General features: G+C 33.2%; 2 protein-coding genes across 7 annotated transcripts in view; one reads left to right on the top strand and one right to left on the bottom strand.

Moving 5' to 3' along the window:
- Nucleotides 1–9,799, bottom strand: part of LOC105201658 — a 54,415-nt gene extending 44,616 nt beyond the window's left edge. The window contains exon 1 of the mRNA XM_039451937.1: nt 9,671–9,799. The gene's annotated coding sequence lies outside the window, so the exon portion shown is untranslated. The remainder of the gene's footprint in view (nt 1–9,670) is intronic.
- Nucleotides 9,729–14,031, top strand: LOC105201660 (annexin B11). 6 transcript variants are annotated; one of them, XM_011169759.3, is made up of 9 exons: nt 9,729–9,871; nt 10,264–10,320; nt 10,896–11,492; nt 11,657–11,833; nt 11,913–12,117; nt 12,190–12,342; nt 12,426–12,599; nt 12,671–12,852; nt 12,924–14,031. In XM_011169759.3, the coding sequence occupies exons 2-9, from the start codon at nt 10,303–10,305 to the stop codon at nt 12,975–12,977; spliced, it is 1,560 nt and encodes a 519-aa protein (XP_011168061.1). In that variant the 5' UTR covers nt 9,729–9,871; nt 10,264–10,302; the 3' UTR covers nt 12,978–14,031. The 6 variants fall into 6 exon arrangements, with proteins under 6 accessions (XP_011168061.1, XP_011168064.1, XP_011168062.1 ...); XM_011169760.3 differs by lacking the exon at nt 9,729–9,871 and adding an exon at nt 9,878–10,016; XM_011169761.3 differs by lacking the exon at nt 9,729–9,871 and adding an exon at nt 9,931–10,059.
- The last annotated feature ends 823 nt before the right edge of the window (nt 14,032–14,854 follow it).

The raw sequence follows: 14,854 nt of genomic DNA on the forward strand, positions 1-14,854 counted from the left end.
TTTGAACATACATAACTTGCGTACATGAAGAAAAAACTTTTTTCTTCATCAAATTCTTTCAAGACTCTTTTGTACTGGCTTATATGTAAGACAATGATTGTTGATTTGATACTAATTTCTTTTCTGTGTAAATTGAATAATTACACTGATCAACACCATTTTGTAACACGACTGTGGATATTCATTTTCGATGTATTTTTACGAAACACGAGTTTGTTGTCAAATTTAATTATTTGTGTTCAAATTTAATTATCACATTGCAATTTTAAAAATTTTAGCGTCAAAAAAGCAAATAATTCGTTTTCAGCGACAAAAATCTATATAAAAATTACTTGAATCAATTCATCTGGTCTAAAAAAAAAAAGTTTGAATTTGTCACAGTGTTATTTTTAAAAGTTTTTAATTGCTTGAGACCAAGGTATTGTTTAATTACTACTCGGCCTGCCAATGACGTAGTCGCCTCGCACAACGAAATTGAGTGAGTACGTCTCAGCTGAAGATATCAAAATTCTAATTGACAGGACTGATTCACGAGCGGAGATTCAAAGACTGATTATTTACATAATTTACTTCTGTCACCAGAACAATTTACACTGCCACGCGTAAAATCTCTTTTACGAGGAACGATAACTATAAATTGCGATCGTCTATTTATGATTGTTGGTGAATTTTTGAAATGAAAAAGTATTGTGCTCATTAAATGATACCAGAATTGCATGATCTAACGATCACGCAACTTAAATTAAAAAAATAAAATTTTCTTGACTTCTCTATATTTTATACAATATACAACAATAACTTCTTCCATGACTTAAAGTCCCAATTGTATCCCAATACAACGATATCGGCTTTAAAGCCATGACCCAGATACAGAGCTGGCTCCGCTAATGTGTTCCACGGCCCATCGGAGAGAAATTTCTCCCAAAATAGGTCGTTGAAGGTTCCTTTTTAATTACGTTAATCCTTTCTGACACGAGCAAATTAATTTGCAGAATCCCAGTAGTAATAATAGCACATAATTAAAACTGCACCCTGAATAATTGCACGCACGAATACAATTCATCATCACCCATTTATGAAAACGGCATTAATTCTCCGAGGGAAAGAGAGAGAAAGAAAGAGAGAAGATAAAAGTAGTGAGAAGAATAATTGTTCTGCAAAATGCAAACGGTGACCTCCTTTTAAAAGTAATATAACACGCTCTGAAACATCTTGTAATCTCAAAACTGCTGCATTTTAAAACGGCAGTACAAAACCTATTTCGATGACACGCGTTTTGATCATTTCCTCTTCACAGCGCTAGTAAAAGAAAAAAAACACGTTGCACAAAAAATTTAAAACTATCTAGACATCATGGACATGATAAAATATGTAGCAAAATTGGAAAAATGTCGCGAAGTAGAAATAACAAGATTTCGAGAAAATATGTCGATCGCGTACCTAATACTGCCTTCGAAAACCGCCACGTTCGCACACGCCCGAACGATAAAAGTTTACTGCGATAACGCACTCCTTGATAATGCATTGTATATATTATCGCCGCGGTTCACGTGCGAACGCGCACAACGCGAATTGCCATTTATTATCCCGGTAAAGTGATTTTATTATCGCGACGCGCGCAATTACCATTTACGTCTACAAACACCTCGCATACGAGCGTTTACCGATAAGAGCGAAAAAAAAATCAGCAAATTAAGGCATTTCTAATTTCTCACTGAAATAACGTTTCATCGACTAGACACGTTACGCGAATTTGTGGGTAAAGTGACGTGACGTTTCGCTAGAAGTTAATTCGCTGTTGATATCTCAGCGTAGAGTCATGTGCTACTGAACTTTCGAGAGTAGTTAGTTTCGCAGAATTGAATCTAAACGTAGACTTTATTAATGGCAAACGAAACAAAATAAAAGTTTAAAGTAACCCTTGAAATTAAAGGTCGATCGATCGATCAAGAGAGAGAGAGAGAGAGAGAGAGAAAGAGAGAGAGAGGGGGGAGAGCGTAATTGCTTATTGAAACTTCGCAAGAAATGTTTAATCCTCGTTGTTTAAGGCGGGACGAAACTTCGGTCTAAGTCTAAGGATTAAATAAGATTTTAAAATGTAGAACGCGCGGAGCTATGACTAAATGAGACGCAGTCTGAAAAAACACTGTGTACTCACGCGTGAAGCAATCACGCCATAAAAAGTGAAAAAAAGTATGAGAAACTTTTTAAACGTTGTATATATGGAGTATGGTTAATTCTATGCCGCCATAGATTTAACTAGCCGTTTAAAAGCGACGTAAACCCAGTTTTGACGCCCGGTAACTTTCAAAAGCACAAAAAAAAAGAGACGCGGGGATAAATCAACACAACTGCTAAATTTTAATATTTTTTTTCAAACTGAATTTACACTGTTTTCAGAATAAACGAATCTCTCTGATTGGATTGTTGCGTACGAAGCATCGGGACTTAAAACTGCAAATTATAAAATAAATGCCATGTATCGCGTGTCACGTTTATCCGATATATTTTTACAAAGATATCAGATGTCACACGTTTATCCTTTTGTAAAAATGTACTTCAAGTTTTGGAAATGCTTTCCTTTTTTTAATATATAATACCTTTGTAAAAATATTTACGCAACATTGAAAAATAAGAATATCAGTCCGAGATTTTAGAAAAATAATTCTCCAAAATCATGCTTGTCGTTTTTACAAAACGTAAAAAACGTTATTGAATTTTTTTAAATTATATATTCACATTTGCTTCCTCGAAATTTGAAAATCGATGGATTTTGACACAAAATGCAAATTTTATACGCACCGATCCGATAATTATTCAGATAGACAGATAGAGAGAGAGAGAGAGAGAGAGAGAGAGAGAGAGAAAGAGAGAGCTGGATCTCCAATCTGAAGTGAATCTGCGTAGACGCAAATTTTACCGCAAGCCGTGTGTTTACGTGTCTCCCTCACACGTTTCACAAATGCAAATGCAGATGGAAATGTACTGCCTCGCACACTTCTACGTGCTTTCCTCGAAGGTGATAACTGTTAACGCGGATATGGCAGTAGACCTCAAGATGCAGCTCCAGCTTGAGGGACGCTACCATCATGTCGCTTCATACCCTCTGTGTAAATATCAATGGTTACATAAAATGATCGGTATGGTCAATATAAGGAACAAATTTACGGTTTATCGGCCAATTCTCTCGGCTCGTGTTTCGATTGTAAATAAGCATAATCGTACGAATTAAAGCGATTCTAGATCACGATGTAAGTCAGTAAAGTAATTACGTAGAGAGACGATTCCTTTTTCTTTTCTTTTAGGCGTTACGATTAACGATGTAAAGTCATATCCGCGGCTGCGAGAGAAACAAACGATCAGAACTGTCGATCGAACTGTCGATTGTTAAATTTACCACACGGCAAAGTCGTACTTTCGAGATCTTCGCGCACTTTTGTTCGTGCTATTAGCTCTCGACTTTGATTTCCGCGAGGGAGTTTAATGTTGTTATAGAGCCACGATAAAATAATCATACAGAATATAGGACGAAATTTACGAAAAGAGAGCTGAGGCATTTCCAAGTTTCGCCTAGCAAAGTGAATATAAACTTGCGTATACTATTAGAAAAGGAGAAAAAAAAACTTTGGTGACGAGTATATTGTAAACCTTTGGCCACTGCGTTATACGTTCACTTCTCCTTCGCTTTTCTCACTTTTACTCGTTTAACGTTTCCAGAGGGAGCTGATGCCGATTATTCGTTCATTATTATAACGGAATAAGTACGATGACTCTCTTCATAATTACGTCCCTGTCGCTGAGGTTCTGAAGAAACTCAGTTCCAAGTTAGACGAGCGAACGAGAAGTGTTATATATCAAAATGAGATAAGAATGAGACAGTGTCGAGCGAAGAGAGCTGACACGCTTCTGTTGCGCAACAGACAAACACAATCGTGATATCCGCGTGTTTGTAACGAGATGCATAATTGCGCGATTATTACACAAGTGAACGAAGTTGCATCGACACGGAGAACTCGCGTGACTGCATGTGCGTATATAAAACTCCACGCTGCCGAGGATTCGATCATCTGTATCATCTCCGACGTCTCGGTACTTTGCGATAAATCCATGTAATACGTAATAAGTAATCGCCTCGTTCTGTCGTCATTTCTTTCGTCGTCAAAAACGGAGGTTTGCATTGGTCATTGCGATTAAAAAACGATTCGATGCTGCCTTTGCGCAGTCTCGAGACAGTCATTGTTTCCGATCACGATTCTTTGTAATGGTATACAAATGGTATAATCTTAATTTGTGAAAAAAATATAACATACGCGCTCTATTAACGATCGATAACTAGTAAAAAAACAATTATCTGACAATCTCCTTAAATCTGCAGATGAGAAAATAAAAATAGAAAAAGTTTTGTCGCAACCTGCAATAATTGCGCAAATTAGTGCGTTTGAATCAGAAAACCGATCGATTACGCATTTTCGAAAGTACCTTTATGGATCTTGAGAGTTTCGTTGTATCACGCTACAAAAGATGGCACAAACTTTCTACAAACTCTCTTTTTATACCATCTACTAACATTCCATTTCGAGGTGCCGGAAGGTGTTTTCCTCTCCGGTCGTCATTGCTACATCAATCACATTTCAAAACAAGCGCAGATAACGATGCAACTATATACTTTGCAAAGCGACGACACCATCCCTTTGTTTTATTTGTGCGCAAGCGTTTTTGAATTCTTTTTCAGAAATTGTACGAAGCGATTCGATTATGCCTCGGGCGAGATTGTTCGCGGGATTAAATCTGTTCTATATTCGCCCTCGATCGCATCGCATTCCATCGACTGCAGGTCCGACGATCGTGCCACGAGATTCGATTCTTTAGACTCGATTCGAGAGAATGTCGTAAAGCCGTAGATATATGAAACTCAGAATTTGAACTGACGGTTCGGATCATGTTCACTGGTTCGGATCTCGATACATCTGATTTTTCATATGGAAGCTTTCTCGAGACAGGCACGATCGACGAGACGATACGAACACGCACTTCAAGAAATTCTGCTTTTTGAAATAAATTTTATATGTAAACGATATAGTAGTAATATTCCGAAAACTTTAACATCTCGTTTATCCGCCGTTTTGGTACGTTCAACGGAAAATTCTTGAAAATGTGAGAATAACTTTTGAGCCAATTACAAAAGTCTTATTTAATTACGCATTTTGTGTAAAGGCAAATCCGTATTGAATTCTTCCTCTCGGTCATTATTGGATTATGATGAGCGCAAAGTCAGCAAGAAATCTGACAATAACATAAAGGCACATACATGCACGCATGCACGCGACCTTGCCAGAACATGCATAAACGCACACATCATTGTACAATACATTTGAACTCGCTCTATTTGAAGACTGTGACACGAATCGCGAACAAATAGCTGCTTTAAGTTGTTTAAACATAAATTGAGATCGTCGAAAGTAACATTATTATATATAATTAATTTGTATAATTGATTTATATCTGTAATTAATTAAAACAAAATAATAACAATAGTGTTAATTTACAAGATTAAAAACTAAATTGTTACGTCCATTTGCAACAATGTAGATTAACTTTGATCTCAATTTAACTTACTCCTTATCTTTTTCTCATTCTTCTAACTGGAAGAAGATAGAAAGTTAATAAAACCAAAGATCAAATTTAATTTGCATTGGTGGAAATATAGACGTTAACGTGAGATCCCAATTTCATGTGTATTTTTTAATTAAAAAATTGAAAGAGAAGACATATTGGAAGAAGAGTTCTTCTCGAAAGATAGGATTAAAGTATTATAAAAAATTCAAATTTTGAAGCAGTTCCATATTTCCTTCATGACTGAGAATTTACGGAATTGGATTTTCATTCATTTTCTGCGATTTCCTTCTATTCTTCGCAGACAAATAATTTAGTTGCGTCAGAAGGCAAACGCGAAGACCATTATGCAATCGAATTGGCGAGCATTGTTCGCGTTAAATCGGATCAACGGGAGATCAATCAGAGGAGGCAGCGACCTGGGCATGAATCATGAGCGCATCATGATTTATTTACGGAATGGCCGTCTATCTTTCTCTCTTTCGCTTTCGCGGAAGCGAATGTGTCATACGACATTATCTGACCCTAGCATTGAACGATTCACTGAAAATGCGAACAAAAATGCGTTTGCATTCTACAATGAAGATACATAGAAGAATGTATTTAGGTTGACGAAGCGATTTCGTATCACATGCTACTTCGATGACTTTGCGATGTCACTTATATATTATATATATACATGTGTAAACACACACACAAACACACACAAACACATACACAAACACACACACACACACACGCACACGCACACACAGGCCATTAATTTATTTCCACAATAAAGTAAGAACAATAACGACCGATCACCTGCCAGACGTAAATTTTAATTGATCCTCCGAAAACATGCTCACGCGACATGCATATAGTTACTAATTGTACCATTACCGGTTACCGACTCGAAGTATAACGAAGTATGCGACATTTTTAATAAATTATTTTGAAGATTGCCTGCGTCTCGTTTTCTTCTCGACCCTTGTAAAATATCGTCCATTTCCTAATATCAATTATGTAACATTACGTAATTCTCTTGTAAAAGCTGAGTAGTATTGACTTTTTTTTTATGTTAAGTCCAATTAATTCCAAGAATAATTTTTTTAAATATTGGTAACTTTTTGACACTGATGTAAAATAATAAAATAGAAGATAGTGTTATGTGTAAGTATTGTGTCCACTCGTAAGAATTATCTCCGTTATTAAGTGGCAAATTCTAATAATTATGGAATTATTTTTTTAATAGCCTATCGTTATGTAGTGACGCTAATATATCAATACATAATATAACCGACATTTGTTATTATAAGGTATTTTTAATTTCAGGCGTTTCAAAATTTTTTATCATTTATCTACATGTACTTTCTCATTTTCTGGTGAAAAAAAAATTTACAAAATTCTACACAAATTTAAGAAATGCTACAATTTACATAAAAATGTTGGAATTGGAACACTTTTTTTAAATTTTTGTATTTTTCTAATAATTAATAAAGGCAAATGAAAGTCAGGCGCGGTAATTATTGCGCAAAATAAATATATTTCTTAATCGTATTAACAGTTACCGCGCCTGACTCTCACTTGTCTTTATTAATTATTAGTTAAATCTCGAGAGTCTTTACTTAATTGTTTTGTATTTTTGTTGTGCAATTCCTACAATTTCTTCTCGGTAAAACTATGTCAAACTACAATGAACTACAACATTCTACACATTTCTAAGTAACTTATTCTTTCTCTTTCTGTGGCAAAAAAAATTTCTATGAACAATTACAAAGCTCCACTAAAAATAGAAATTTGTAGAAATTATTAGTATTTTCATAGAAATATTTATTTTTTCTTAGTTATATATATTTAACTACTAAACTTAACAAAAACGTTCCAATTCTAACATTTTGGCGTAGAATTTTGTAGAATTTTTTCCGAAGAATTTTCTAAGAATTCTTGTTTTTAAATTTTCATGGTAGAAATCATATCGTTACGTACAGCTACACACTCATATGTGCAAGAATTTACGCGTGAGAACTTTGCTTATTGTTCTAGTCATTACAACATAATTACAGGAGCGTTGAAGTCATTATTATGTATCAGTTACGTGTCGACAGAGTATGACAAATGGAACAACGGTTGAGGCATAAAGCAGTCTCTGGAATGTTTGATGTTAAAAGATAAGACAGTAATTTTTCGATAACGACACGCGTATGCTAATAATATCATCACTTTCGAGAAATTAGCTGTAGTTTTTGAGAAATCAATTATCCTATTTACGTGCGTTATTTCTGTCGTTTTCTCTTTCTACTTTTTATTTTTTGGAGGAAATATCAATATTTGTTATCAAGCTCAAACAAGATCGTTATAATATGAATCTCGGAATCTCTTTCGTATGCACGTTAGCATTCCCCATCGCATGATAATAAATCGAATGTTATTTCCATAATCAGAGAACATAATTTCCGAATATTATCATAAGCGTAATATATTATGTGCCTCGTGTATGTACACATAAATATAATATATATATGTACATACACGAGGCAATTGTATCTAATGCATCATACCTATAATTATAATAAATGAAAATCATAATTCTGCTTATCAGGTTACGTAATATATCTATCATCATTATAAACCTACTGTTTTTGACAAATCTTGAACAGGACTAAATAAAATGTAATTTATGTCTTTAATTAACAACATCATCAATCTTCCCTCATCACTAGTATCTTCTATTATTATTAACAATTTGGCATAAACTTACTGACTTTGTCTCGTTTTGTGTGCATCAGAAATTTATTTTAATTTATTATAAAATGTGTTATAAATAACATAATACGCATAAACTTGCAAATCAATTAAATTGTTAGCTAAATAAACAGAATAATAAATAATAAAAATAATAAAAAATAATTAATAAAAGAATAAAATAAATAATTTAGTTACATTTAGATTTAAATTATTTTAGCGGAAAAAATTCTAAAAAATTGTACACAAATTTAAGAAATACTATAAAAATCTTTGAAAATGCTAGAATTGGAACACTTTTCTATATTTTTATATAAATTTTTATATTTTTATATTTTTTAAGTACATCCCTTCTTGCAGCCAGCACAAAATAAGCTTCCAGAAATATTGTTGCAATATTATTTCAACGTTTCTAGATTGTTCTGTGCTATATGGGCTGTGATTTCTACGAAATTCTCAATGAAACTACATCAAACTACCACGAATTATGACATTCTAAGCAATTCTAATTGTAAGTAACCTATCCTAATAAAAAAAATTTCTACGAATGAGTAGAAAGTTTTAATAAAATAGAAATCTGTAAAAATTATAATTTTTTATTTCATAGAAATAATTACTTTTTTCGTAAAAATATTTATTTTTTGTGCTCTAATTGTGACATTTTTTAAATAGATTTTTATATCAATTTTTTAAGGATCAGGCATATATACATGGTGCATCCGGAAAGTAATGTCAGTGATTTTTTTACAAAGAATTTATTGAACTTTTCGGTATTCAAGATGATTTATACAAATTAAAATTTATTGTGCTTGGATCTGTCTAGTTATTTTGTAAATAAATACATTTTTATTCTATAGAATTGACCCCTGCAATAAAACTCTACATAAATCATCTTGAAGATTTAAAGTACTAAACGAAAAGTTCAGATTTTCATTATTTCTTCATTATTTCATTATTACATATTTTCATTAGAGCACATGTCTACTTCTTATTGAAATAATTTTTTATCCAGATAGAACTGCCGCCAAAGCTTTCTATTATTTTCAAATGCAATATAAAACAATCTGTAATTTTTTCATAATTTTCTGTTTTGAAAAATGTCCTATGTACATCATTAAACTTGTGTAGAATTTTATAAAATTTTGTGGGTCAAGTTAAATCTTTAAAAAACTTTAGCACAGATAATTGAAGAAAATTGACAAAACATGATAAATCATCTCATGTTCGTCACATTTTATAATTCGATATTGGATCAGTCTTGTGCAATTTTCTCGGAATTTTTGATGCGTTATAACTTTGCAGAACGTGAAGACTGAAAGAACCATCCCACTACCTGATCTGATCCTGTCCTTGCCACTACCACCAGTTCTCGCTACAGCCAGTCGGCGCTCGTCTCTTGCGTGCTCTCACGACCTTACCGCACCACGTCACACGTTTCACCGACGGCGATATTCAACGCTGTTTTCCATTGTAACGCACACGTCACATCGCGACGTAAGAGCTCGTAATCTCATAATTCGGCGAACGATCCCGGGTGAGTACCGACAAGAGCCGACGACGCTCTATAAGGCTTAGCGTAGCACATTGTTTATCCCCAGTCTGTCGGTGCTTCACAACGACAGCACATCACATTATTTCGTTGGGCGTCACCAATCAACCGTTTCTATTTTCTCTTCAAGGTGAACGCTTCTCCCGACTCCTGACATATTGCGCGTGACACGTGTCAGTTTTTGAATAAATCACAATTGCGATATTAACTTACAATTAGTGTTGTGATAGCTTTACATTTTTATTCAATAATACTCTACATGTAGATTTCTGCAATATATATCAGTGTCATCAAATATCGTTTGTGTACATCATGCTGTTAAATTACACAGCATAGATAGAGGAAGTTTGTAATTTAGTGTTCTTCTGTGTGTGCAGGTTCTTTCATTGGGATAATCTAACTCTCAAACAGGCAAAATGAGCTACGGTTACCAAGTGAGTATATTTAGTTTATTGTTAAACGAGTATTGTTAAAAACATATTTTCAAACCATGTTGATTCTAGACTTTTAAGAAAAAGAGAGATTATACATGCAGTTGACACAGTTATGTTCACTATATAATAGCTATAATAGACTTGACTAGATGATGATACATTTATATCATTTTATTATATTTAATTACTTTTTTTGTATAAAATCTATATAGTTCCAATATTATAATTCTATATATCTAAGCATCACACACTTGTTATGTAAATAACATATAGCATTTGCACATTTATATTATATAAAAGCAATAGATACAAATATAACTTATATGATATAAATTCCTCTGACGTGTATAGTTTAATCAATCTGCACCCTCCTCTTATCTCCAACAAAATATTTGTTATACAACTGAGACAATAGCTATTATCTGAAAATGTGAATCTATAACAGTCTATTAACATAGTTTACAAATAAGCTTGTTACTATAAGAAAGCAGTTAGAGAAAGTTTGCACGTGGGATTGGTATACTATTTATTTCTGTATCTATTTATTTCTGTATATCTACCTTGATATATCTAAGGGGCCGCCTGTTGAGTTTCCTGGACGAGCACGACCGCCAACGTCATTTGGGGCTCCACCTGGCACACCCTCTGCCCCTGGTGTCCCTGGACCTTACCCTCCAGTAGGCTTCTCAAATGCACCACCAACATCTTTTGGCATGCCTCAACCATACTCTCCTTACCCCATGCAGCCCATGCATTTTGTTCCTGGCAATGCACCCACACAAACTAATATTTATCCTCCACAGCAAATGCCGTATCCTCAACCTCCACCCACATGTTATCCCTCTGACATGTCCTTTAATCAATCTGCACCCTCCCCTTATCCCCAACAACAAAATTATAATCCATATTCTAATCTTCAATCCACATCAGATGCTAAAGATTATCGGTATCCTAATCTTCAAACCGCACCAGATGCTAAAGAATATTTTAGCAATTCAGCTTCTTCCCCCTATCCCTCTGTAAATACAAACACAACTAGTTCAATGCCATACCAAAGCAGCTATCTCGGGGGGCAGGGGGTAAGCTCGAAATATTCTTATGCTGCTAATCCATCTGCTGCTGCTATGCGTGATACTACCCCAGCCCCCCGGAGAAATCAAGTTTTGCTTAAGGTGAGATTAAGAATAGTTTGACATTCTCAAAAGTTATAGACGAAAGATTGAATGTTCTTTGTGCAGGTATTAAGGCAGCGGTGTTGCAATCTTGCAGAAACGCGCCTTAGATCTTGTGTTACTTTTTGCGTAAATTTTGTAAAATTTTACGAATTTTGTTACAGACTTCTCCCACTGTTGTGCCTTATGACGGCTTTGATGCTAGAGCGGATGCGGAAACTTTAAGGAAAGCTATGAAAGGATTTGGCACTGATGAGAAAGCTATTATCAATGTTATTGCGCATCGCAGTAATTTACAACGCCAAGAGATTGCATCTCAATTTAAAACTCTTTATGGAAAGGTAGATACTGAGAAAATTTTAGAAACTCATTTTACAAATTGGAGCTTAATACTACAATGTGTTGCATCTTTGTTAATAGGATCTGATAAAGGACTTAAAGTCGGAGCTATCAGGGAATTTAGAGAAACTTATCCTTGCCTTGATGACGCCACTTCCTCAATTTTACGCTAAAGAACTTCATGATGCAATGTCTGGACTTGGTACTGACGAAGCGGTACTCATTGAAGTACTGTGTACAATGTCCAATCACGAAATTTCAATCATTAAACAAGCATATGAAGCAAGTGAGTTAACTATTGATATTAAGATCATAAAATAACATCAGCCTGTTTATTTATCATATTATTTAATTACAGTGTATGGAAGAACATTAGAAGATGATTTAATCTCTGATACATCTGGCAATTTCAAACGCTTGATGGTATCGTTATGTTGTGCAAATAGAGATGAATCGTTTAACGTGGACAAAACTGCTGCAAGGGAGGATGCTAAACAACTTTTGCAAGCTGGTAATTAATACATAGAATATTTAAATAGCCGCTACTGTCTATCCGTATATTTTCTTTTCTAATGTTATATTAATATTATACAGGAGAGCTTCGATTTGGTACGGATGAATCTACTTTTAACGCGATTCTCGTCCAAAGAAACATGGCACAGCTGCGACAAATATTCGAAGAGTATAACAACATAACGGGTCACGATATTGAGAATGCGATTGAAAACGAGTTTTCGGGCGATATTAAGAAAGGTCTCCTTGCAATCGGTAAGAACAAGTTCTAAATAAAAAAAAAGAGAAAACTAAACTGCCTATTAATATAAATATCTTTCAAACAGTGAAGTGTGTCAAGAATAGAGCCGGTTTCTTCGCCGAACAGTTGTATAAAAGCATGAAAGGTCTCGGTACGGATGACAGCCGCCTTATTCGACTGGTTGTGACACGTTGCGAAGTGGATATGGGTGAAATAAAGAACGATTTTGCCCAACGATATAAAGAATCGTTGGAAGATTTCATATCCGTAAGTTATCAATATAAGAATATTAATGTATCACGTATTTATGCTAAAATTAATTCTCTTTTTTTTTCCAGGGTGACTGTTCGGGACATTACAAAAAATGTTTATTGGCAGTGGTACAGACGTAAAATAATTTTCAAACGGTCATATATGGATTTTATTTCGTTGCATTTATCGTTCACCTTTTTCCAAATATGTATGTATGTAAATGTCCAGCTGTCTTTTCTTTCAATTTTTTAACAGTTATGCCAATAATGCAGTTTATGTGCTTTAAAGTATCTAAAGAATGTAAATGAATTCTATTTTTATATACAGAGTTATACGAAAATATTTTGAGAAAAAGATATATATATATATATATATATATATATATATATATATACACACATACACACACACACACACACACACGCACACGCACGCACACACACACACACACACACAATAAAAGTATTTAATTCAGTGGTTTAATAAAGCTACTGACATTTGTACACAGAATCACTGACATACATGTATATTGATAAATACTATGAATTTTAAACTGTCACACAATATTTTTCATAAAAATAGCGATTTTGTAAAAGTAAATAGCTGCATAAACACATTAATTACCTTAATCTGAAAAATATCGTCAATTAATCAGCATTGAATTTTTATTTTTTATTCGTTAAGATATTGTAATTAGTGATTCTGTGCAATCAAATTATTAAGCGATTTTATGAAAGTACTCTCACTATACAAGTGCACTTGTATGAGTTGACTATGGCTTACATTGATTGAATGTTCCTAAATATTTTTAAACGCTTCCATAAAATGCCAAGAGCAACAGATGTGCTTTTAATAGAATTGTGCCAATGCATACATACATGGTGCTTTTTAATGAGAATCTCAACTTGTACAAAGAATCTCATAAGAATCTACTGGCCTTCTTGTCGTTTATAATGAAAATATACATGTACCTTATATATCTAAAGACATTTTATATATAAATGATATACATAAAGATTTTTTTTTTTCACATGGCATAATATAATTTACATAAAAAGTTAAGAAATAGTTTTATATACAATATTATTACATACGTATATATATTGCTTCTCATTGTTTCGATATTATTATATTTACTGTACTTATATAAATAAAAATTTTAACTGATATGAATAAAATCAGATCTCAAAGGCATCATTAAAATATTTTACAGACCTGCAGCCCTAAATATAGTTTCTAACTCATTATATACATATATATGTATAAATATAATGCACTTGACCAAAAATGATAATTCTAAATCTCATAAAAAAATTAATCTATTTTTGATCTAAGAAATAAGGCGTGTATTAGTTATTAATATATATAAATACTATGTTTTTTATGAACTCGAGAAAAATATCCACAAGATAAAAATAAGCAAAACTTTAGTATAAACATTTTAATGCTTTATTTTCATATTTCAGATTTTACATTAATATAAAATCTGAAAAATTTTTATTAATATAAATATACCCAGTCGGCACACAGATTCAAAAAGAATTAAAAAAGAATTCAGACTTATGTCATCAATTTAGTGTTCATTTTGAAATGCAGACAGAATTCTTTTTTCGAAAAGAGTTCTTTTTGCATTTGAAAATGAATTTTGAATGATGACATAAGTCTGAATTCTTTTTGAATTTTCTGTGCCGACTGGGTATGTTCTAATTAGCAGACATTTTTTTAATGTTTTTTTTAATTTGATTTTTTATTATAACGTTTTTGAATATTTAGAAATAGTGTCTGCTGATTAGGTAAAAAAAAATTGCTTACAGAAAATTTAGCTGAGAACATTAAATGATTCCCATTAGGTTTAAGCTGGTTTAAGCCCATTTTATGCGAAAAATTTATTAGATTTAAGTAATTAAATGCAGTAATTATTATAAATGTCCAATTACATACAATATGTTTATTAATTTCTGATTTGCTAGACATATATGGCTGTTATACTTCATCAAATGATGAAACTACTTTATTT

This window comes from Solenopsis invicta, chromosome 7, assembly GCF_016802725.1.
Source record: "Solenopsis invicta isolate M01_SB chromosome 7, UNIL_Sinv_3.0, whole genome shotgun sequence".
Taxonomy (NCBI): Eukaryota; Metazoa; Arthropoda; class Insecta; order Hymenoptera; family Formicidae; genus Solenopsis; species Solenopsis invicta.

What these genes read in the sequence shown, in the direction of transcription:
- LOC105201660 (XM_011169759.3), top strand. An exon ending in TAAACAACTTTTGCAAGCTG is followed by an intron (nt 12,343 to 12,425) that starts GTAATTAATACA and finishes AATATTATACAG; the next exon opens with GAGAGCTTCGATTTGGTACG. An exon ending in GAAAGGTCTCCTTGCAATCG is followed by an intron (nt 12,600 to 12,670) that starts GTAAGAACAAGT and finishes TCTTTCAAACAG; the next exon opens with TGAAGTGTGTCAAGAATAGA.